Source organism: Zootermopsis nevadensis, unplaced genomic scaffold, assembly GCF_977971745.1.
Source record: "Zootermopsis nevadensis isolate Lab colony 2312 unplaced genomic scaffold, Znev_1.0 Znev_ptg000027l, whole genome shotgun sequence".
In the NCBI taxonomy this organism is placed as follows: Eukaryota; Metazoa; Arthropoda; class Insecta; order Blattodea; family Termopsidae; genus Zootermopsis; species Zootermopsis nevadensis.
Genome location: NW_028259159.1, coordinates 6,750,724 through 6,773,848, shown reverse-complemented (window position 1 = coordinate 6,773,848; position 23,125 = coordinate 6,750,724). Strand labels below are relative to the sequence as shown.

The 23,125-nt window shown below is 37.3% G+C and overlaps 2 protein-coding genes across 13 annotated transcripts in view; both read left to right on the top strand.

The window, feature by feature from the left end:
- Window positions 1-8,502, top strand: part of gprs (speckle type BTB/POZ protein) — a 28,238-nt gene extending 19,736 nt beyond the window's left edge. For 4 of the 5 annotated variants that reach the window (XM_022068699.2, XM_022068725.2, XM_022068733.2 and 1 more), the window contains one exon: window positions 259-8,502. In XM_022068699.2, the coding sequence (XP_021924391.1) occupies window positions 259-420 (162 nt within the window). In that variant the 3' untranslated portion in view covers window positions 421-8,502. The remainder of the gene's footprint in view (window positions 1-258) is intronic. The other variant, XR_015537225.1, reaches the window with a different exon arrangement.
- Window positions 8,503-11,164: 2,662 nt separating this feature from the next.
- LOC147872492 (uncharacterized) lies at window positions 11,165-21,440 on the top strand. Of its 8 annotated transcripts, XR_015537223.1 has the most exons (6): window positions 11,165-13,996; window positions 14,273-14,346; window positions 15,688-15,799; window positions 15,952-15,999; window positions 16,096-16,229; window positions 16,794-17,128. XR_015537223.1 is itself a non-coding variant. In XM_087356323.1 (2 exons), the coding sequence occupies exon 2, from the start codon at window positions 14,468-14,470 to the stop codon at window positions 15,197-15,199; it is 732 nt and encodes a 243-aa protein (XP_087212449.1). In that variant the 5' UTR covers window positions 11,165-13,989; window positions 14,273-14,467; the 3' UTR covers window positions 15,200-15,681. The 8 variants fall into 8 exon arrangements, 2 of the variants coding, with proteins under 2 accessions (XP_087212449.1, XP_087212448.1); XR_015537220.1 differs by lacking the exons at window positions 16,096-16,229; window positions 16,794-17,128 and adding an exon at window positions 17,138-21,440 and having other exon boundaries at window positions 14,273-14,338; window positions 15,952-16,036; XR_015537222.1 differs by lacking the exons at window positions 16,096-16,229; window positions 16,794-17,128 and adding an exon at window positions 17,138-21,440.
- The last annotated feature ends 1,685 nt before the right edge of the window (window positions 21,441-23,125 follow it).

Below are 23,125 nucleotides of genomic sequence, written 5' to 3'. Positions count from 1 at the left end.
TAATTCCTGGCAGGGGCAAGAGATCTTCCTTCCACTGGCTACAGTATTCAGACCTGCTCTGGGGCCTACCCAGTCTCTTAACTCTAAAATTAATATTGTGCTCTTGACCTCCTTAGAACACAATTCTAATATTAAAAGAATTTGTGTATTTGGCAGAAAATTAACATGCTGCAGAACTGTACCATCCAAAACAGTGAAAAGGTTAAAAGGGTGCTCTCTGGGCATAATATAGTGTTTTTTTTTTGTCTCTTCTTGTAGTTACAAAAAGAGAACAAAGACAGCCTTGCTGTGGTCAACAAGGTAGAGATCTGGCACTCGACATCAATGTCCTTGGTTCAGTTCACACCTGGCTCAACTGTCTATATAATTTATAGGCACACTGAAGAATTTCTTCACAGTGTTTTAGCTACAATGGTGTAAGGTCCATTGAATTAACACACAATACAATTTTCAGTAACTTCAATATTAAATCCTCTTCTGTTATTTTTACCCTGTATAAGAGATTCACCCCTTTGCTGCCATGACAATGCTGTTCAAGCCACTGCAGTTCAGTTTAATAGGGGCATTTTGTCTCCTGATATGAGAGTTTGAGTGTCTTCCCATGTTTATTATGTCTGCGATGCACATAAATGATTAGTGATGGCATTTCCCCCTGTGATGGTAATGATGGTCAGAGCATGAATACCCCACCCTCCCCAATGTACTTGTTGGCCGAGGAGAAGATCTTGTGTTTGACTGATCAGTATTGCGTAGCTGTAGCCCTATGTGAAGTGATGTGAAGTATGTCAAGTCCCATTTTTTTGTGTTTAGCCTTACACAAACTCTATGCTTTTTGCATTACACCTTGCTCTTCTGTTTTTCAGTAAATCTGGAAGCTTTTATTGTCTCACTCTCATCATTCAGGGATGTGACGGACTTCTATTAACCATTTTCATGTGAAAAATAAGATTTCTTGCTCAAAACTGTAGGGTAGCTCAGTCGCTGTAGTGTCTGTTGACTACAGACTGGATAATCAGGGTTCAGTGTCCAGCGAGGGCAAAGGATTTTCTTCTAGCCTCTGCATCCATACCAGGTGTGTAGCCCACCATGTCTCCTGTCCAGTGCGTACCGGGGGTCCCTTCCGTAGGAGTCAAATGCGGCCGGGTTGTGATACTGACCCCACACTTCCATCTAGTGCCAAGGTGAAGAACAAGTACGAGCTACACTCTCTCTCTCCCTCCAAGCACCTGCAGTGATCTTTAGTGGTTGATAATAATCACATCGGTGAAAGGAAATTCTACTGCCATCTTTTTACACACAGCTGTGTATCTATGGGTTACATTATTAACTACTCTGAAAACATAGAAATAAATGAAGGTGATTACTTTCTGAACACTGAGTAGGTTAAGATGCAGTCCAGTTTACAATCAGCTGCTTATCCTTACACCAGAGACATTTAAAAGTTGCATACTCCTGACTTATGAGTACAATGGGTCAGTCAGTTTCCTTCTGCTGTGTTCATCGCAGAAAAAGTTCCACGTTACGGTATTGTTTTAGCACAAGGAAAACGTGATTAGTAAAGTTTGAATTAGCAAGAATTAGTAAGCATATCTTTCATGGTAATCATGCCATATATGGTACTGCCCCTGCCACCAACCCATCCCATCCATCCACAAGATATGTTTGTTGTTGAAGTTTAATAAAAATATATATTAATTAATTTTACAATTAAAGTTCTATAATAGGTCTAGATAGCTGAATGCACACAGACAATCGAGAAGTATTTTCAAGCACTTCGATAATATCTACGAGAACACCAAGAAATAAATTGGAAATATTATGGAATTGAAATGTAGGAAAGATGTATGTTAACGGCAGGGTTCATGCCCCCCACCATATCCCCATTGCTAATGCTGAAGTCCCACTTCTGTCTTGTATTTGTTAGGTGTCATTATAGATGTCTTCTGTGGTTTTATTCAGTGCTTCAAAGCAAATATGTGCATAGTGGGCCTTGATCACCTTTTCTGTAGTTCAGTAGACGTAAACACCATCTCATCTCATAATTCCATGGAGCAGAGTCCTCGTTAAGAAGCTAATAGTCACTCGGCTAGTTAAGAAATCTCCCCTTCCTTATGAAACCTGAAGTCACATTAATATCCTACGATCATGTAGGGAGAATATGAGGGTTTATGAACCAGTGATTTCAAATCGGTGGAAGTCACCTGCAGTAATCTTATTAACTGTTGCTTGGTGTTAACAGATTATGTATGTCTTAACATTTAGAACAAAATTTTGCCAACCCACAAAATAATGATCCAATAAAATGTTATGTATTACGAATCTCTGTAAAGTAGTGTTTGTATATATGCCCAGATGTTAAAGTTGATGTACAGCTGTAAACTTGCATCATCCTTGCTTTTGCAGAACTCATTTTCTTGTATTTTACTTCAGCCGTTCTCAGTACTAACGTCGCAAAGGAGCAACGATTCAGTTTTATGAGCAAAGAATTTTTTTAGTGATAAAATATAAATTCTGATATTAGTGATAATATAATTAGAATTCACCTTCTGTTCTGATATATCTGATTCAGAATTTAGATTGATGATAGTTTTTTAAGACTGAAAATTTATGTTATAAATCCGTCATCTTCTTCAGCGACCAGCTGAGCTATTCTTTATGTAGTTATTTTTACTTTTTCATCAGGTCCTGTTGCCATAGAAAATTAAAAAGTGGGACATAATAGTAGGATGTCAGTCATGCCATATTTACTTAGAATTTCAACTTGTCATATTTCCCTTTATAAGGAATTTGTTTACAATAGCTTCAGAATATCACCAGAAATGAAATAGCAGTTTCCACTCATAACAGTAGTTTTCTGAAATTTGCTGTAACTGCAGTGTTTTATTTGTTTCAGTCGTGAAACATTTTTGGCAAGAGTGAAGTTATTGCATGAGAAATGAGCATGATCCAGCCTTGCTTGAAGCGTGAATTTGCTTATTACTTTACTTTCAGAATCATCACATTATTTAATATCTCCCTTTAAGTGTTACAAAATATTTGTTTTAGGTCCCTAATTCATCATCCCCTCCCTTAGAATATCTGCATTTTTTAGGTCAGGAGTATAACCATACAAGAAAATGTATTTTTATAATGGTCTGCATGATCGGGGGGAGAATTCTAACTCTTCATGACTGCCAGTGAACATTCTTTCCCATAAGAAAGTAGAGTTGATATTTGTTTGTGTTGATATTCGGAATTAACGCCTGATTTTGGTTCACTCTTTAACAAAATGTCGGTTGCTTTGTGTTTTAAGGAACACACCTGTGCAGCCTCCATGACTGTAGCACTTTTGTGATCACATTAATTTTTATGTTCATACTTGATCATATAAGTTCATGCAGCACAATATAAAGTATTCAGTATCAGTTTTTCTGTTCTGAATGTTGAAAATTTGTTCTGGTGTATTTAAAAATTTGTGTTTATTTTTATTGCAGTCTTTTTAGTAATAACCCTGTCTTACACATCATGAAGAGATACTTTTATAAGTTAATGTCTAAAACGAAACTTAATTTTGTAAAACTGGAAATTAAAAAAAAGACACTATTGAAGTGACTGGTTATTTTTTTCTACATAACTGTATTTCTGTGGTACATAATAACCCACAAACTAACAAGGTGTGTTAAAATGGGTTTTCACTGTATTATTATTTATAAATGCTTCATGACATATCTATCTGTATCAAAGAAAAAGGTCAACCGTGGTGATTCAAGATATAAATCTTACTGGAGAAAATTTTGGTAAAAATTACCGTAAGTGTACTCATTGCTTAGTTCTCTCTAAATTCACACTAGACTCAATTATTTTTCCACAAAATGTACTGAGAAAAACAAATGGATCTCCTCATTTAAAAGTAAGAGGTTGCTACTGTTCTGGTCTGTTCAAACAACCAGTGATGTTTATTTTTTAACAGGGTAGACACACCATAATTTTATCTGCAGGTGAAGATGAAGTAAGCCTATGAAATGTGAACTTTCTGATTTGGACATTGATTTTTATAAAAATTAAAATACGGCTGTGAGATAATTCTCAGTATTGTAAAGGATTTGTAATAAAATTTTATATGTAATAGACACAGTAAATTATCAAAATTAAGACACTAATACATATATATTATATATTAAATCTTGTCCGTCCTATCACAATAAATTCTTATTAAATATTAAAATATTACAATAATTAATATAGTTGTTTCGTTTTCATTAACCTGTCTGTCTGTGCCAGATGAAAAAATATTTGCTAAATGAAAAATCTGTACACGCTACTCTGAGTACATTTTAAGGTTCGTGCATACTGACATTTTGATCGAGTTGATAAACCTGTGACTACGCATTAATCATCAGGGTTGACATTTTTAACTGATATACTTGGAAATATATCAGAATTGATTTTTCTTATAAAATGTTGAACTTAAATCAAGTAGAAATAACCTCTAACATAACTCAGTGTATGATGATGCATGGAAATAAATATTGATAATAACATGCAGTTGGCTGAGGTGAACATATAGAGTGGATGCATATGTGTCTGTTGACATCAGTGAATGATACCTGAATATAATTTTAATGGAAATATAATTTTATTTATGCTTTTGATATTACTGAACGTAATGTTGCAATGCCAACTCTTCAGCTTATGTGGCGGTGATATATTACTTACTTTAAGTTGCGTATGTTAAGAAATTCCTATGTCAGCGACAGTGATGAAACATGAAATGCTGGCACAGAGTCATAAAAATTCATTGTGACCCAACAGAAACTGCCACCTCCTTCAAAGTGGAATATGTAAACAGTAATTATTAGGTTAGGTTAGGTGTCTGTAGTTGATAAACAACTGTTAATTGTATATTCTAAAATAATACAAGAGAAATTTATTTTGTCAGTATATACTTTTGTGTAAGTAACCACAAAAAAAAACTAGATTTTATTACACATAATTTTATCTTACTAAAAATGTTGTAAATGTCTTATCATTCTACACAGCATGTGAATGCTAAGTAGTTTATATTATGTGTAGACATTCACTCATGACTGTAGTGAGTGTTGGTTGTTTTCAAATTATTGGAATCGTACTATAAGAGAGAGGAGCGCTGAATGTATGTATGTGTTTGCACGAATTTGCTTGTTATCTTAAATACACAAATAAGTGTATTTTATTACCTGAAACTTTAAATGACTGAAAAATTATATGAATAAGACTTCTTTGATCAGTTTTATAATGACTAAGTTGAAACGTGTTTAAACCTTCAACTTACTATTTGATTTTATTCACTTCATAACCATATAAAATTATTTTTAAATGAATGCACCAAAACTATAACAAAATTTCTGAATTGATGTTTGAGACTTACGTTATGAAATAAGTTACATGTTTTGCATTTCACCTCATCATGATTCATGCCTGGCAAATTACATACTAAAATTTAAAGGACAGACACTCACAGCCATCAAAGTAAGTGAGTGAGTTAAACAATAAACCATGTTATTAATATTAAAAAAGCTGCCTCGTTTAGCAAATGGTCTAGTTCTGTCTGAGAGTTGGGGTAGGTTAATCAGTATATTAACTGTGCTATGGATCGGATGATGAATTCAATTTCTGCCAGGGACAAAATTTTTTGCTTTGCCATTGAGCCTGGACTGGCTCTGGGGCCCACTGTGCCTCCTGTGAAATGAATACCAGAGGCTCTTCCCCCAGAGGTATTCAAAAACTGTTTTTTCATTTGCTATCCAAAACACTGAAGAGCAGGAGATATAAAACAATAGTTTTGCCAGTTGTCTTGTATGGTTGTGAAACATGGTCCCTTACTTTGAAGGAAGAACATAAATTACAAGTTTTTGAAAACGAGGTGCTCAGGAGGATATTTGGACCTAGGAAGGATGAAATAAGTTGGGGAATTTAGAATATCGGATAATGAGGAGCTGCGTGAATTGTACGGGTCACCTAGCACAGTGAGGTTAGTGACGTCTAGGAGGCTCCAAAAGGCTGGACATTTGGCATGCATGGAGGAGGCAAGGGGTGCATATAGGATTTTGGTATGGAGTCCTTCCAGAAAATGACCACTGGGCAGACCAAGAAGGAGCTGGGAGGCTAATATGAAGATGTTGCTTAGGTATGTGGGCTGTGAAGATGGCAAATAGTATTGGCTCAGGATCGTGTCTGGTGGCGGGCTTTGGTGTTGAACCCTCAGGTTCTGCTACCAGGGAGTTAGCTACCTTAATTTTCCATACTTTGCTTTGCTTTACTGTACTTGAATTCTAAGCTCTGAAACATTTTGCTTAATACAGGAATATAATTTACACTCGTTTATGTACCCAAAACTGTTAGAAGAAGATGCAGTCTTTCAGACAAAGAAAAATGTTATCACTATTTTAAATAACACAAAGTTTTTCACACACATTTCTGGAACTTTTTTAGTTTCAGTTGCATTGTACTGGACATGCAGACAAGACAGCTGTCACAGTAGTGCCAGTTTGCTATTCAGGCATCCTGCTAATTGCAAGTGGAGTGAAGTTGGATTGGAAAGCAATGAATTGTAATATTTCTGTGTTGGTATTATTAAATTTAAGCCTGGTGTAATGGTGGCATTTCAATAATATACATGTGATGTGAAAAGAAGGGATTTTTCACAAATAAACATTTAGAAAATTCTCAGAGCTTGAACAGTTAAAACAGACGCACAATATTTACTAGTTGTAGGGTGTATTAATATATGTAATTGTGAAACTATACCTGATGATGGTATATATAAATTATTTTTAATTGTGTAGTTTGGTGAAGACATTTACAAATCTCTTCTTGAACTTTTCAGATCCATGTTTATTTACTTTGGGCTGAACAGTTTCAAGTTTTGTATGTTATTTATTTTAATATTCGATGCTGTATCCTTGGAAACTACTGAATTGAATCCTCTATGTCTATACACAGTGTTGTGCAGAGTTCTGTAATTATAAAAGGATAATCACATTTTTAAAAATTCTTATAAATGAAATTATCCCTGTTTTTGGGGAATGGAGTAACAGTTTGTCAAAGGTGACTCCCTCAGTTAAAATCCAGTTTTTTTTTATATATTTTATTTTGAAAATATTTTGATTTATTAACTTCAGTATGAAAGTTAATGGTGTTAGTGCCTAGGAAAATAATTCTGTTGCGTACCTACAGGTGGCATCAGAAGTAAGTATGATCTGAATCCCTTCTTTAGGAAATTATGGAATATTCTCCCAAACTTTCTGAATGTGTGTTCACTTTCTCTGTCTTCAGCTGAATGTATAGGGCACACATGAATGATGTTAAACCATTTCATCCATGCAGATTACACATTGCACAGATAGTTCTATATGGCATGGATATAATTTATAGGAAAGTTTGGAAACTTCCCACCTCTGATGGATAAGTTGTTTGAATCGTGTAAATTTTGTTTTTCATGCAATATACATGCTTTTAGAGCAAGTGTCATCAGAGATAAATTAGTTGAGTTGTATTCCAAACAATATATCTCCTGCCATAATGACGTCAGACAGCATTGTGTATTGCTGTGGGGGTTCAGTAAATAAATTACATTCATTATGTAAATGGAGAAACGGATTTTCAGTGGGATTCCTTGTTGCTGTTAAAATATTGCCAAAGTATGGTGTCACAGGGTCATAGTTTCTTAAAATTCGCGGCTGGAGACGAATGGTTTGCACTGCGTTTAACATTGAGTTAGTCCAACATTTATCAGCTGGAGTTACTTAGGCTGTGAAGTGCCTAGGTACATGTTGGGACAGCAAGGGTTTGATCCCCAGCAGGGATTTTTTTTCTCTTCACCACAGCATCTAGACTGACTATGGGGCTCACAGATTCTTGGAGGCTCTGTTCCTGGTGCTGAAATAGTTTGAAGCTCACCTTTAACCATAATTGACTATTCGTCATGACTGACATGTGGTCTAGCTGGCCGTGCATTACAGTAGCCTGCTATTAATTAAACCTTTAACCCTGAAGTTGAAGTCCAGCTGACAGCCTTGTAGTGCTGGTATTTAAATTCCCTATTTTTATGTGATAAAGTTTAAGCTCTACCCTCATTCGTCATATACACCTTCTTAGTGTTGTTCTCAGACAAAAATGTGTTGTTTTTCATTACAACATATAATGTACATTAATTGTGATGCTGTGGCACCAAACGTACACTGAATTGTATTAGGCTGCATATTGTATATTTACAATTTTATGTGCATATGTCACTCAAACTGGCCTTTTATTTCTTTCATATGACAATCATCTGTGTTGTATTACACTAATAACATTTTGTATAAACAAACACAGTCAAGGATGATCTGTTCTTCTGTCTATATCTGAAAATAATTCTCTGTCACCTTTTCAATAACATTCTCTTGAATGTCGGGCCAGTTTGGGTGTCATGTTGTTTCAGTGATGTTAAAAATAGGTTTGCAAGGCATAAAAAAAAGTAAAACAAAGTTTTCCTGCCACATATCATTGGTTGCTTCATTGTAGAGGTGGTATAGTTCCTACTCATCCTCGACACTAGATAGGAATGAGAGGTCAGAGTCGTGCGCCGGCTGGGTGGGCTCTAGAGCCGGTCTGGACACAGGCTACGTGAAAAATTCTCTGCCCCTGTCAGGGATTGAAACCTGGTCATGCAATCTGTAGTCAGTTAATGTACTGATTAAGTTGCCCTGGTTCCTAGCTTGCAAGGCATATGTATCATGATCATAATGTCTTTCCAGCTATTTGCTCACGTTCACGTCCACTGGTAGTTTAAGTGAACGCTGAGAAAAACTGCTGGTATCATTCTTATTAAAATGGAGGGGTGATACTCCTGATATTTTGATAATAAACAATTTGAAAAAATTGAAAGGCATGGTGAATTTTGTATGTGGAAGTAACCAGACTGACACATCTTGACTGAACAGTTTTCTGATTAAAGAATTTTTGCAATACGTTCATTTAGAAAATCAGTCAGTAACAAATGTCTCTTTTGTGTTCCACTAGAAAAAATAGCCTGCTTCATACAAAGTGCTTCCTAGCAACAACCCAGAAGACAGCCTTCTTTCTGGTTTCTGATACCTTGCACTATGAAGCAGAGTGAAATTGAGGATCTAGTAACAGCTTAGCCAGTTCAAATGGTTACACAAAAAGTCCAACGTTTTGGGAACTATCTCTTGCCCCATCATTAGAGTTCTAATGTGACATGATTTGGGCAGAGATGGTTCCAGAAACGTTGGTCTCATCCTGTAAGCATTTGACGCCGCTGATTACCCAAGAAGATTTTATTTAGTTTAGTCTAATGATGATGCATGTTTCTGTGGTCACACCGTTTGTGAAAGTTGTGTACAAAAATGCAGTCCCTTTCGATTCCGGCCACATAAATCGTTCACGAAAAACATATGCCGTATGACCTCTGTTTACCAGCCGCTGTGCTCGCTCGTGTTCTACAGGCTGCATACAAATTCCTTCAATCCCAGGGTAAAACATAATGTCATGGGTGAGCTTTCAGGTTCTCATGGCGGTTGGTATAATGAAGACAGAACGTCCACCAGACTACACGGCGCAACATCTGCTGCTATTCTTGTAACGCCAGAAAAGACACAGCCCCCCCCCCCCCAAATACATTAATCACGAAGCTGACGACTGCATTATTTGTCGAAATACAGAAACATTTATTTGGGGTAGCGAGACTTTACATGCACCCTGTGCATTGCCATTCCTTCTGTTTTGGTCCTTACCCCCCTTTTTCCTTCCGCCCCCGTCATGAACAACAACGACTTTCAACCCCGTTCTTGTTAGACCGGTTTACCGTCATTTTTTTAGAGGTCTGGTTCTTCATTCTGCTCTTGTCTCCGGTGCAGGCAACGCAGTTTCTGGTAAGTAAGGAAATGTTTGCGTTGTCGTAGTGTTTTCTTGTTAAATGCTGCTTATATTTTAGTATGAACTCAATATGTTAATTTCGAGTAAATTATTTTCAACTCTAAAGACGTATCAGTGTAATCTTGTTTTATTATTCATTTTAATATTGTTTGTGATTTTTATAACATTTAGTTAATTATGCAATTAATGTATCTCTTTAAAAAGATGGCGAATAAACTTGTAACTATCGAGTAATAAGACGTTTTACTATATAAAGAAATTATCGGTGGTCGTCAGTATGAATTTCGACGTAATCGATATTAATCGTTAACTGTATGCGAGAAATTGGGTTCCAATGGCGCAAGGAAAGGCTGTACTTCTGTGGAAACGTATTGTACAAAATTTTAATGAAATCTTGCTTTAGAATATACGCGAACAAAATCCGAGAGTACCGTAATTGAATGGGGCCTCCGGCCGGTATTGCAGAGCGAAAGAGCGGTCCAGTAAAAGAGACGAGCACAAAAGCTGTGCAAGATGCAATAAGGACGTTGGTTGAGAAATAAAGGCAGAGGAATATAAATACGGTTAGTTCTGATAATGACTCGTGTTTGGAAATAGAGCTAGATACGTATCTAAACTATTGGTTTGGAAAACCCAGCATATTTTGTTTCTCAGGGGCTGTTTTAAAATTGTGATTTCAGGGGTTCCCACTCCAGCCAATGTTCTTACGCGTTAGTAAGTGGTGTCAGTGGCAGCATTCCACCCTGGGTAATTGACAGTTTCAGCCAATCTAGGGAAGCTGAGAAGACAACTGGGGGTAGGGGCTCACCACTAGACTGGTCTTTCCAGCAAATCTGCATTGGGACACAGTGATAGAAGAAATGTGGTCACAAAAGCCCAAATATTGTACATCAGTGATATAAAATTTGAGAAGACATAAAAATATTCTACATAGGTTAAATATAGGTAGATGTAAGTTTGAGGAGGTTTTGGAGGACAATTATAAATGAATATCTACATGATTGTAAATGTCTTATTTGTTCTAGTTCATGGTTGAAGTGGTTTCCTGAGTGGTGCAAGTTGATAACTGTGGACAAATGAATTAAAGAAGATAATGGAAGAGAATTACAATTTTCCACCTGCATGTGTTCTGATTATGGAGCCATGAACTTGGAAGTAATCATGAAGTATTGGACAAAATCGGTAACAGTATTAGGCTTTCTATAGACTTCAAAGAAACCAGGATTAATATTGGTCTTCTACATGCTTTAGTCCCCTCCAAAATCCAACCCTTGGCGTCCACGTCGCGGAGGGGGGTAACGTCCTCGGACGGCTAACAGGGCTCTGGTCCACCGAAGCCAAGGTGTGAGGTATCGTGCTGATGGCTGCATGGCACAAAGGATCCCTTCAGGGCACTGCCGCCTTGGTCTGCTCTCAGTATCAGCCAGCCTGGGAAAGTTTAAAAGACAACCGGAGGCAGAAGCCCACCAGTTGTCAGAAAACTACCAGAAAAGTTCTGTGACATGGAGTCTCCATTTTAAAGCTGGTCATTCTCAGCAGGGAGTCAGTATTTCTGGCATACCACCAGAGAGCTGGCATTTGCAGCAGACCCATGGAAGAATGTGATAAACAGTTTATAGCCTTGTGGCCTTCTGGTCGACAGGCAACATTTGGCACAGACTGTGTGTCTGGAATGCCAGAGAGAGCCAAGATGGTACCAGGGGCATATGAAAACTGGGGTACATGACACTACCCAAGTTTAAGGAGGCTCTGACCAGGGTGCTTACAAGGCCCAGGTCGAAGGGCAATACCCCAAGTAAAGAGGTCAATCCTCTAGATCGACCCAGGGGTCTACAGGGAGGCCATGATCATGGCCACCAATGAAAGCTCTTTAATAAAGAGCTTTTCATGAGTTTGACATTTGTCAGTCATTTAGCGAAATCGGACGATTGTCATGAGATCTTGGCTGGGGGCTGCTGGTAGGTTAGAAGAAAAGGAACCACAAAAGATCAGTTAATGGTCACTTGAAGCCCATGCCCATTTATTTACATGCTTCAGTCCACATGTGCCATTGTTTGCTTTCTTTAATTACTAATTTTTGTGCTTTTCTCCAACTGAAAATATACTCAGGCTGGTTGTGTGTTTTTTACGCAATTCTGTTGTTTATGCATGCAGCCTATGTGACGTTATGAATTGGCCTGTTTGTCGATTGATACATGCTCATATTGCATTTCTTTGTTATGTACTCCCACATTATTGAAATGTGACAGAATACTTTAAACATGCTCTTAATTATAGATAATTCCACTTGTATGTGTTGTGTGTACGCTGCATAGCATTTTACATCACATTTTCTTTATATTTTCTATACCTGTTAAAGTACAGATAATTATTGAAGGTTATGTTTGTAAACATCTCATTTATGCCACTGAGTTACTACGTACGGCCTACATGTGATGCTATTTTAATTTATTTTTCTTAATTGTCCTATCTGTTGCAATGATGTATGTGTTCATATTGAATTTTTGTCGTGTTTTTTCACTGTTGAATTGTATAAAATTGATTAAACTTCCTGTTAATTGTTCATAAAATACCATTTTCTGTGTGTCCATTGCAGATATGTAATCTGTACCACATCTGCCTGTTGATGTATTTCCATCTGCTGGGAAGAGGCAACCAATCTGAATGGAAAGGGAAATGAGCATGCCAGGTGGAATGCAAAGTGACCTGTTTCTCTGACGAGTGTAATTTTTATTCCAGAATGCGCTGCAGGAGCTTTGAAGTTTCAGGGAGCCATGAAATACTAGAGAAGAGAGGTTACAGTACTTGTTACTACGAGGCTTCGAAGAAACCTGATCTAATTCTTGTGTTCATGTGTTTCAGTGCAAACATGCCATCAGGCCATTATCATTTGCGTTCTGGGCATTCTGTGTTCTGCTGTTGTGTACTTAAATATGTATTCAGATTTGTTGTAAGTCTTATTTATTGTGCTGTTATTTGTACACTTATTATAGCAATTCTAATATCTTGTTATGGTTTATTCGTTGTATGTTCACATTGCATTTCTTGCTTCTCTAATTCCCCATTAATTGTGATACAAAGTAAAATTAATTAAAATTGACATTAATTGTATTCTTACAGTGCAAATGCTGGGCTTATTTGTATTACATGTATATGTTGAGTGTACTTCATTTTGATGTTTTTCTAACTTTGTTGTGAATTTGATATGCATGTGCTGATTCTGTTGTATTATTTCATGCCAATTATAACACTAGTTTCATCTTAAGGCTAGTATCTCGATGCACACGAGATATGTTTGTCTGGGAGTGTTTTAAAACCTTGATTTCAGGAATTCCCTCACAGGCCGGCCACATTTATTGGCGTTTCCAAGGCAACGAGTCTGAAGTGGCAGGAAAATGAGCATGCCTGGTGGAATGCGAAGTGAGTTGATTTCTGTGATGAGCGTAATTTTTGTTCCAGAATGTTTTGCAGGAGCTTTGAAGTTTCAGGGAGCCATGAGATACTACAGAAGAGAGGTTACAGTACTTGTTACTACGAGGCTTCGAAGAAACCTGATCTAATTCTTGTGTTCATGTGTTTCAGTGGAAACATGCCATCGGGCCATTATCATTTGCGTTCTGGGCATTCTGTGTTCTGCTGTTGTGTACTTAAATATGTATTCAGATTTGTTGTATATATTGCTTATTTAACTGTGTTCTTTTTTACATGTATTGTTGTTTAAATTCCAATATTTTGATATGGTATATTCATTGCATGTTCATATTGCATTTCTTGCTTCTTTAATTCCCTGTTAATTAAATATGATAGAGAGTAAAATTGATATTAATTATATTCTTACTATGAAAATGTTCCCTTATTTACATTGAGTGTAATTCCTTTTGACGTTGTCTTGTTATTTGTACTCTTTTATGCATTTTATATTTTTTGTGCTCCAAGCTGTCAAGTAAAGTTGCTGTATTGACGCACACAGGACATATTCTTTGCCTGGGGCTGTTTTCAAAGTATTTCAGAGATTCCGACATCAGGCCATGTTGATGGGTATTTGCGAACGTTGGTGGGGCCTGTCTGCTAGGAAGAGGCAACCAATCAGAAGTGACTGGTGAGTGTGCATAGTGGAACATGAAGTGGATTTGTTTTATGCAATGAGCCCCCCAAGAATTTGAAAGCCTTTGGAGTCAGTGGGAGATTTTGAAGCAGGATGTGTGAAGAAAGTAGAGATCGCCTCGTACATCATTTTTGTAGGTGGTCCTAAATTAGTACTATTCGCATTTTATTCCCCGTGGGTCTTTTTCAAAGCATGAGTTCAGATTCCCACCTTATGTAGTGTTCCTGTGTGTAAAGGACATATTGTGATGAATTAAATTTTTTCTTCCAGAGGCAGTCATTCAAAATCAGCTACTCAAATGCCATAGCAACCACAAAAGGCATAGAAAGTGAGACAGTACGTGGGTAATGTATAGAATTCACTTAAGCCTGTGATTTAACTTTAGGAGACATTCTTTTAGTATACGAAATTCTTATCAAATGTAGGGTATCAATAAACTCAGTTTAGCTACAAAGAAAAGTTTGAATGGCACGTATCACGAAACTTACAAAAATGTTTGATATACTCACTAGAGACACCAACAGCGTTGAGATTGGTACAGGTGTAAGACAGGGATGCTGCTTATCACCAATTCTTTTTAACCTGTACGGGGAATGGCTTGCCAAGGAACCTTTGGAGGGAACAGGAGACTTCAAAATTGGAGGAAGAGTGATAAAGACTGTAAAGTATGCATATGACTTAGTAGTATTGGCGAAGGAAGAGGAGGAGTTACACAACATGATGGACAAGTTAGTGGAAACAGGTAGAGAGTATGGAATGGAAATCAACATTGAAAAATCAAAGGTAATGAGGATAGCACCAAGAGCAGAAGCATTCAACGTTGTAACTGGAAACCAACAGATGGAGAATGTGGAGCATTTCAAGTACTTGGGAAGCATAGTCACGACGGACGCCCTATGCACCAAGGAAGTAAAAGCAAGGTTAGCCATGGCCAAGGCAGCTTTCGTCAAGAAGAGGATACTTCTCACTAGCAAGTTGGGCTTGGAGATGAAGAAGAAACTAGTGAAGTGTTACGTATGGAGCAGAGACTTGGACACTCAGGAAGAAGGAACAGAAATACCTGGAGAGTTTCGAAATGTGGTGTTGGAGAAGATTAGAGAAGATCAGGTGGACGGATCGAGTGACCAACGAAGAAGTATTGAGGAGAGTCAACGAACAAAGAAGCATTCTGCAGGCGATTACACGAAGGAAAGCTAACTGGCTGGGACATATTATGAGAAGGAATGGGTTACTGAGTGATATCACCGAAGGCCAGGTTGAAGGAAAGAGAGGACTAGGAAGAAGATTGATACAGCTAACCGACGACCTTAAACAAGGAAAGAAGATGACGTTCCAGGAATTAAAGCGAGAAGCCGAGAATAGGGACAACTGGAGAGCTCTTTTTGGGCAGAGCAATGGACCTGTCGTAAGACAGAACACTTAATAATAATAATAATAATATACTCACCATTCAATGGTCTGATGTAAAGAATGCTTTATTTCTAGTGCCACAAGTATTTTTCTCTTGTCTCCTGAATGAAGGACTCGTTCAAGTAGTTAGGAGTAAGTGTAATAAGTTAAAATTGCTTTCTTGATGATCAGCCAAAGTTTCAAGTGAAGACAAAATCCCAAAGCCTGTAATAAGAGGAGAGGAATTAGTTCTGAAAAATTCTGTTCATGGAGACAAACCAATTGATATGTTACAGCCATATCCAATGTATGTCTGAAGGAAGTGCTGGGTTGTTTGCTACAAGGAAGATCATCAAGAGGTGGAGGGATAGAAGAGGTCCAGGATAGTGGCAGGGAGACGACTGGAAGGTCAGTGGATGGGTGGAGAATTTTAATATTAATGAGCACATGTTTCTTTTCAATGTTTCATGAAATTTAACAATATTTCATAAGTAATTAAAATAGTTTTCAATAGCAATGCTTTCAATTTCTCAGATTGTTTTCTCTGTTTTAAATTTCAGGGACAGAGTCGGCAGAACACGGCTACCCGTCTCGACAGCGTCTCATGAGTAGGTTCATGCATCATTGCATCATGAATAATTACTGGTATTATCCAAGGTTCATACAAAATGTATATTAATAGTATTGAAACCTTTACTTCACAGTCCAATATACACAACATTGGCATCACTACGAAATACAATCATATTAGTGACATGTGACACAACAACGGATGAAGATACAATATGAAGGACGTGAACATGATAAGAGAAATGAAAACTAAAAATCTTAAAAATCAGTAAAAATCAGTAATTCAGTTAAAAAGTTTATAACATAACACCTGATGATGGCTATATATAGCCGAAACATGTCGTAAAATGTTCCACATGTAAATCGAGTACTCGATACGGAACGTAAAATGATATTTTAATCTTTTAATTATCTTATATTGTGATTGACGGCCAATTTTAATATATTTTTAATACTATTTAAATAAATCACAATATGACGCAGATACAATATCATACAAAATGTAGTGTATCAATGAAGGTTGTGTAGTTATTGAAGATGTTTTCAGGTGACATCCATCCTAAAATAAATGCAGGAACAACTTTGTTACACCTGACATTCATGTGTATTTCTAGTATCCATAAGGAGAAACATAGGACATAGATGTGTGTTCTTCTTGCATCTCCTGCATTAATGACTGAGTTCAAGTGTTTAGTACTAAAATTTCCCTCTCTTAATATCAGTACTGCCACCAATGCGAGATAAAATTCAAAAGCGTGTGATCAGAGAAAGGGTATCAGTTTAGCTACTCTGTTTGTTCAGGTATAAAGTCAAAATAACTGATGTGTTACAGACTTGTCCGAACTATGTGTGAACGAAGTGTTGGGTTGGTTTCCACCGCGAGAAAGTAACGGAGGAAGACCAAGAAGGAATTTTAATATTACTAATCCTATTGCTGTATTTGCATATGTTTCATGAAACTGATACATACACCATAAATAATCAAAATAATTTTCACTAATAATGTTCATAATATCTTCTGAGGTACTTGGATTAATTATTATGTTTGTTCTCCTTTAGTCATGGCTGTAGAAGTTTCTGATATTGGAATTTTCACCGGCAAGCTATCTTTTACCAATATTTTATATAATACAATGCACAAAGAAGAATTTCCTGCATAAATGTTCCTAATTCCAGGGGCAGTGTCCACACAGAAGGGCCACCCACCTTGAAACATCGTCTCGAGATGTGGTTCGTGCAGTCGTGGAGTTGCTATGGGTGTGAGGCATGGTGGCAGCAGTTGCATATTGGGCACTTAAAGTTGTCTGTGGTTCAGATGACACGGATGTAACGGGGCTGACCAAGCTGTCCAGTGGCAGGTAGTCAACGTTCAGGGCATAATGCAAGTGGACAACAGGTGACTGAAGACCAGTGAATGACTGAAGAATGTAATCTGTGATGTGAAAGAGAAGTGACGGCCAAGCTTGGGTGCAAAAATTGAGCCCTGATTTTGTCTCACGTGGAGGTTTTATGTGTTGTGTTGTACCATTCATGAAGTCTGCAAACATTTTGGAGGAACATAATTGCCTGTTCGTCTGACGTTGAAGACGAGACATTCTTTACTCCTGCGCAACTTGGAGCTGAGGGGTCAGCTGCAGGCCCTAACCAACTTGCCCTGAGAAGAGAGCTTTTGGTAAGAAGTGAAATGGGTCACGCTTCTGGAGGGAATGAAACTGGTGGTCCAGCTTGTGACTGAGCTACATATTGTGGTATGTGACATTGTAGTGTTTATGTATCTGCTACGTGTATCCTGAGATTTCATTCTATCCCCTCAATTATTGGTATCGTGTTGGCCCACATCCCTTACAGGCACAGAAAGGAAAGAAAGGAGGCTTACATGTTCACCGCGAAGTCTGCGTTTGTCCCTCTTGCAGGAGTCAAATGAATTCAGCAATTTTCATGGACAATTAGCCATTAGGCGTGGCGCGTATCTTGTACTTCTCAACCTTTTACAACTGATAAGGTTGTAAACTCGCAACTTGTAGTTTTAACAGATTATTGAAACCATTGCAATTTTCATCTGGTAAAAAGCTAACTGGCTGGGACATATTATGAGAAGGAATGGATTACTGAGTGATATCACCGAAGGCCAGGTTGAAGGAAAGAGAGGACTAGGAAGACGATTGATACAGCTAACCGACGACCTTAAACAAGGAAAGAAGATGACGTTCCAGGAATTAAAGCGAGAAGCCGAGAATAGGGACAACTGGAGAGCTCTTTTTGGGCAGAGCAATGGACCTGTCGTAAGACAGAACACTTAATAATAATAATAAATTTCTTGTGGAATTTAATACATTGAAGTGACTGATGATTAAAAAGTTTTTAATTTTAGGTGTTTGACAGTGCAAGTAATGAAATATTGAAGGTACACACGCAAAGTTTAATATGGAGATAAATCTTAAACATATCGTCTACATCATTACATTAATTTTAGGATACTTACTTTTTTGACATTAGTATTTCTTAGTTGTTTAATGGAAACTGATTTATGTTGCACATTCATAAAACATAGTCTTGAATTATTTTGGTGTTGCCCAATTATATTATTACTGTCCTTACTATATGGACGTGATGTTAGCATTCATCATCCTGCAGTAGGCGTTGTAAAGCGATATTTATATTTTAATTTGATGTTTGCGTGGTTAGAGAATATTAGTATTTGAACTACACAGTGGCCTGAAAGAGGGCTGTTCGTTAATTTAATGCTTTTAATAGGTCTCTGGTTGAAATGCCATTACAATACATTGAATGAGGTAATCACTGCCTCGTTTGTAGTCGTTTCCACTTTGATAGGGACCGGCCATTATGTCATAAAATTTCATATGTGTGTTTGAAGCAACTGAAAATGTTGAATGAGAAGAAGTAATTACTTAAGGACCCACAGAGCAGCAAAGTTTTAATCAAAAAGTGACACAACCGTGTTGAGTAAGTCATCAGTTTCATGATTGCATATCAAGAAATATAATTCATGGATTGTTTTATGTGGCTAAGAGTAACTCATGAAGTCTTTCTTGCTGTGACCATTTCTGCGTGAATTTAGAGTATTGTTGTAGTAGTAGTGCATGCAGTTGAAGTAGTAGTGAATAGCATGATTTGTGCTAATTTGAATTGCATGATGCAGAATTGTTGGTTGTGTGTAGGTAGATCATGTGTGAACATAAATTACGAATGTGCCATTTGTTATTGATAAACTGGAACAAGATTTATATTTCTGCAGTTTTGTGTACTCTGAAATTTGTGCTAGAATGTATTTATTGAAATTCTGAAGAACTTGTTTTGTGGGGGGCTTGAATTACTCTCATATAAGAGCATCAAAGTGCATGTTGAGAAAGGACGTATTGCGCTTCTGGATTGTGTTGGGCACTTTGTGCGGATGAGTTTGTTTTGGAACGATGTCGCGGTGATCCTGCAGATGGGTAATGCGATTTGTATACCTTAATCCGTGCCTATGCTACGTTGAGCGCGATACACGTTACCTTTGCGATAAGAAGCGTTTGTATTTGATTTTGAAAACTGCCGTTGTTTCTCGCCGGATTGTTTCAGCTGCCAGTTGTGCGTTCTGGTGAAGAGATATCTTATATCCCAAGAAGACATTTTGATGTTGCTGTTTCAACTTGCTCCATGAAGAGTATGGAGTTGAGCTGCTCCATTATATTAAGCAATCGCTCATGTTCACTTTGTTCTTCATAAATGAAGATGGGTGATACGGGAATCAATCTGCTGTAACGGTCAAAATGACTTATGTACAAATATGTTCTCTGTAAGCTGAGGTGGGTGATATGTGACTGAATTTGGCGTAATACGAAAATGATGTATAAGTGTATTGTCTGTAATAATTTCCTGTATCTGGAATAACTTACTGATACTGGTGTTTCATGTTACAATGTGTATAAAGCGATGTAATGTGTTTTGCTTGTGTAAAGAGTTAGGAACTTGGCCCTGTATAATGTATTTTAAAAAGGTTGTGTTTCTGTATTTATTTTGAAATGTGTGTGTCACTTATGTGCTGGTTTGTACTGCTACTTGTGAAAATGTGTATAGCCAACAGTGAGATTAAATATTGCTGATGTTTTGATGTGTAATTCAGCACAAAATGAGACTATCTGTATGTTAATCACAAGAATTTTGTAGTACCTTGTTTGCCAGGAATGTAACCGTCTCATCCTGGAGGTGGCATAAATTGCCTTCTTTTTAATCATGACATAAGGCATTGAAGTAGGGGAACCTGTATGGCAGTAAGTATGTAAATGTTTCAGAGTTTCTAACTGTAGTCTGCAATGTACATGTGCTGCTGGGATTTGAGAAGAAACTTTGAAATTTCTTGTAGTGCCCATTGTTACGGCACTGCCATTTTGAATCTCAGGTTTAGGGTGGTGAGAGTTATGCAACCTATCCTAAAGTTCTGTCCTTATGTTAGTGATGAATGACAACAATTGCTCACTTGAAGTGCACTGCATTTGATGATGTGAGGGAAGAAAGAGAAAGTGATATGTAATGAATACAAAATAAATGGGAAATGATGATGGATACACAGATTGGAATATTATGCAGAATGAATGGCATTAAGGAAGTTTGTTAACAAAGATGTAGTAGGCTGTTAATATGTAAACATGTTTCAGTGATTTTAATATGAGTCTGTAATGCATAATTGTTGTATGTTTAGTATTGTGCCAAGTGTAAACTTTGAAATGCCTTGTAATGTTCATTGTTACAGCATTGTTGTTTTGATGTTGAAGTGTAATTTGGTAAGAGTCGTGCAATGTATCCTAAAAATCTGTCCTTTTGTAGGTGGCGAATGATAAATATTGCTCCCTTGAAGTGAAGTACATTTGGGAAGGTAGGTACTGAATAACAATTAAATGAGATGTGATGTCTGATAAGTGGAGTAGAATATAATAGAGAATGAATGGCATTAAGAAAGTATGCTACGTATAGAGAGAGAGAGAAGTTAGGGCGCTTTCCCAATTGTTCTGGGTATCAGTTTTGAAACAATTTTTCAGCAGTAAACTAATTAATGTCAAATAGCAATTAAAGAGTTTTCACTGTGCCATTTCTGCCTTTGTACATGAACAGTTTTGTGCCTAGGGATTTTGTGAGTTGAGATTAGGGGTTAGTCAAAGTTAAGAGGAGTAAGTTTCTCCAGCCTTCACCGTTGTAAATTACTTGAAGTGATGGAAAAGATATCAGGGTGTGTGTGTGCTTTTTAGTGAAGAATAAATTTTTTCATATGTATGACATTACAAAGAACGCTGAGGAATATGAGTTCAGAATGTGTATTCAGAAACTGTCTAAGATGTGTTGGTTCAGATGAGAATTGAAAAGTGCTGAACTTTTGCTGATGTATATATTAAAAAGTACAAAAAATAAAAGAGTTTTGTATGTGAAAACATGTAAATTGAATGCTCTTAGGAATTAAAAATGGAAAAGAACAGAGAATGAAGCAGGAGTTGTAACCTTAATTAATTCATGGAGCCCGGGACCTTCTGAGAAGCGAGGAGTTAAGTTTCTCTGGCACTCAAGAAATTCCCCACATTTTATGGAACCTGAAGGTTCATTACTGTGTTCACAAGAGCTTGTCACTGGCCTGTTACCTGAATCCAGACCACAACACTTCAACATATTTCTCTGACATCCATTTTAATATTATCTTCCCACTTACGTTTAGGTCTTCCCAGCAGTCTCTTTTGTTCTGATTTGCCCACCTAAATCCGGTATCCCATATGTGACCTGACCATCTAAATCCTTCTTTACTCGATCAGTCTAATTATATTTGACAAAAAGTACAACAAAGAAGGTCCTCATTATGCAACTTTGACCAGTGTCATAGTAATTCATCCCTCTTAGGTATAAATATTATCCTCCTCAGCACCCCGTTCTGAAAAACACTCGATCTGCGTCTTCCCGTTGGTGTCAGAGATCAATTGTTACACCTGTACATAACTACAGGTAAAGTATTATATTGTGGATCTTAAAATTTATGTTTTTAGACAGGCGATGGAAAGGCACAAAGTTGTGAATTGAATGGCAGCAGAAATTACCCAAATTGAAGGTGAATTTTTAGTGTCACTCCAAAATACTGAAATTCGCCACACACGTATGTTCTGATTTTGCCCTGCTTTCATGCTCTATGGTTCAAGATCAGGAATGACGTGCTTGCAGTGTGTGTGTGTGTGTGTGTGTGTAGAGGAGCATGGAAGATGTCAGGAAGCACTGACGTCGAACAGGATGTTTGTGGATTGAAGAAGGAAAGAAACAGTGAGAGGTGAAGATTTAATTAGAGAAGAAAGAGATAATGAAATGATGGAGTAGGTAGGAAGAGTGAAAAGAGAAAACAAAAGGATGAGAGCAAAAGAAAATAGATTATAACGAAAATAGTATAAGATGGAAAATGATAGAAAATGACAGAAAATGATATAAAATGTTGAAAAATTATGCAAAAGAGTTTTTTATTTTTTTTTATTTTTTTGAGAGCTTTTCCCCCCCCACACCCCCATGCATTTAATTTTTGTTGATATTGTTGTGCTGGTACTGCTGCTGCTGCTGTTTAAATCTGAAAACATTGGATACATGGGGATTTGAACACAGAACACACATCATTATACACTACAACCTTAACCACTAGGCTACGAAGCTGTTGGCAGTTCACCGTTTAAAACTCCCTCATATCTTACATTGTGTAAGAGTTGCCTTGCAGTACATTATGAGGCAGATTGAAGCCGCAACTGGGCAGAGTCTCTGGTGGTCTAGTGGTTAAGACATGAGACTGTTAAGTTTAGGGTTCCAAGTGTTCGTGGTTCAAATCCACCAGCCTGCAATAGATTTATTTTTTTATTAAAACTCCCTCATATCTTACATTGTGTGAGAGTTGCCTTGGAGTACATTATGAGGCAGATTGAAGCGGCAACTGGGCAGAGTCTCTGGTAGTCTAGTGGTTAAGACATGAGACTGTTAAGTTTAGGGTTCGAAGTGTTGGTGGTTCAAATCCACCAGCCTGCAATAGACTTTTTATTAATATAAGTTTTAAAACATGAGTAAGACACTCGACCAACCCCCCCCTTCGGGGGGGGTTGGTCGAGTGTCTTACTCATGTTTTAAAAACTTCACCAACCCCCCCCGAAGGGGGGG

Coding starts and splice junctions, on each gene's coding strand:
- LOC147872492 (XM_087356323.1), top strand. CDS start 14,468: ATGGCACGTATCACGAAACTTACAAAAATGTTTGATATACTCACTAGA.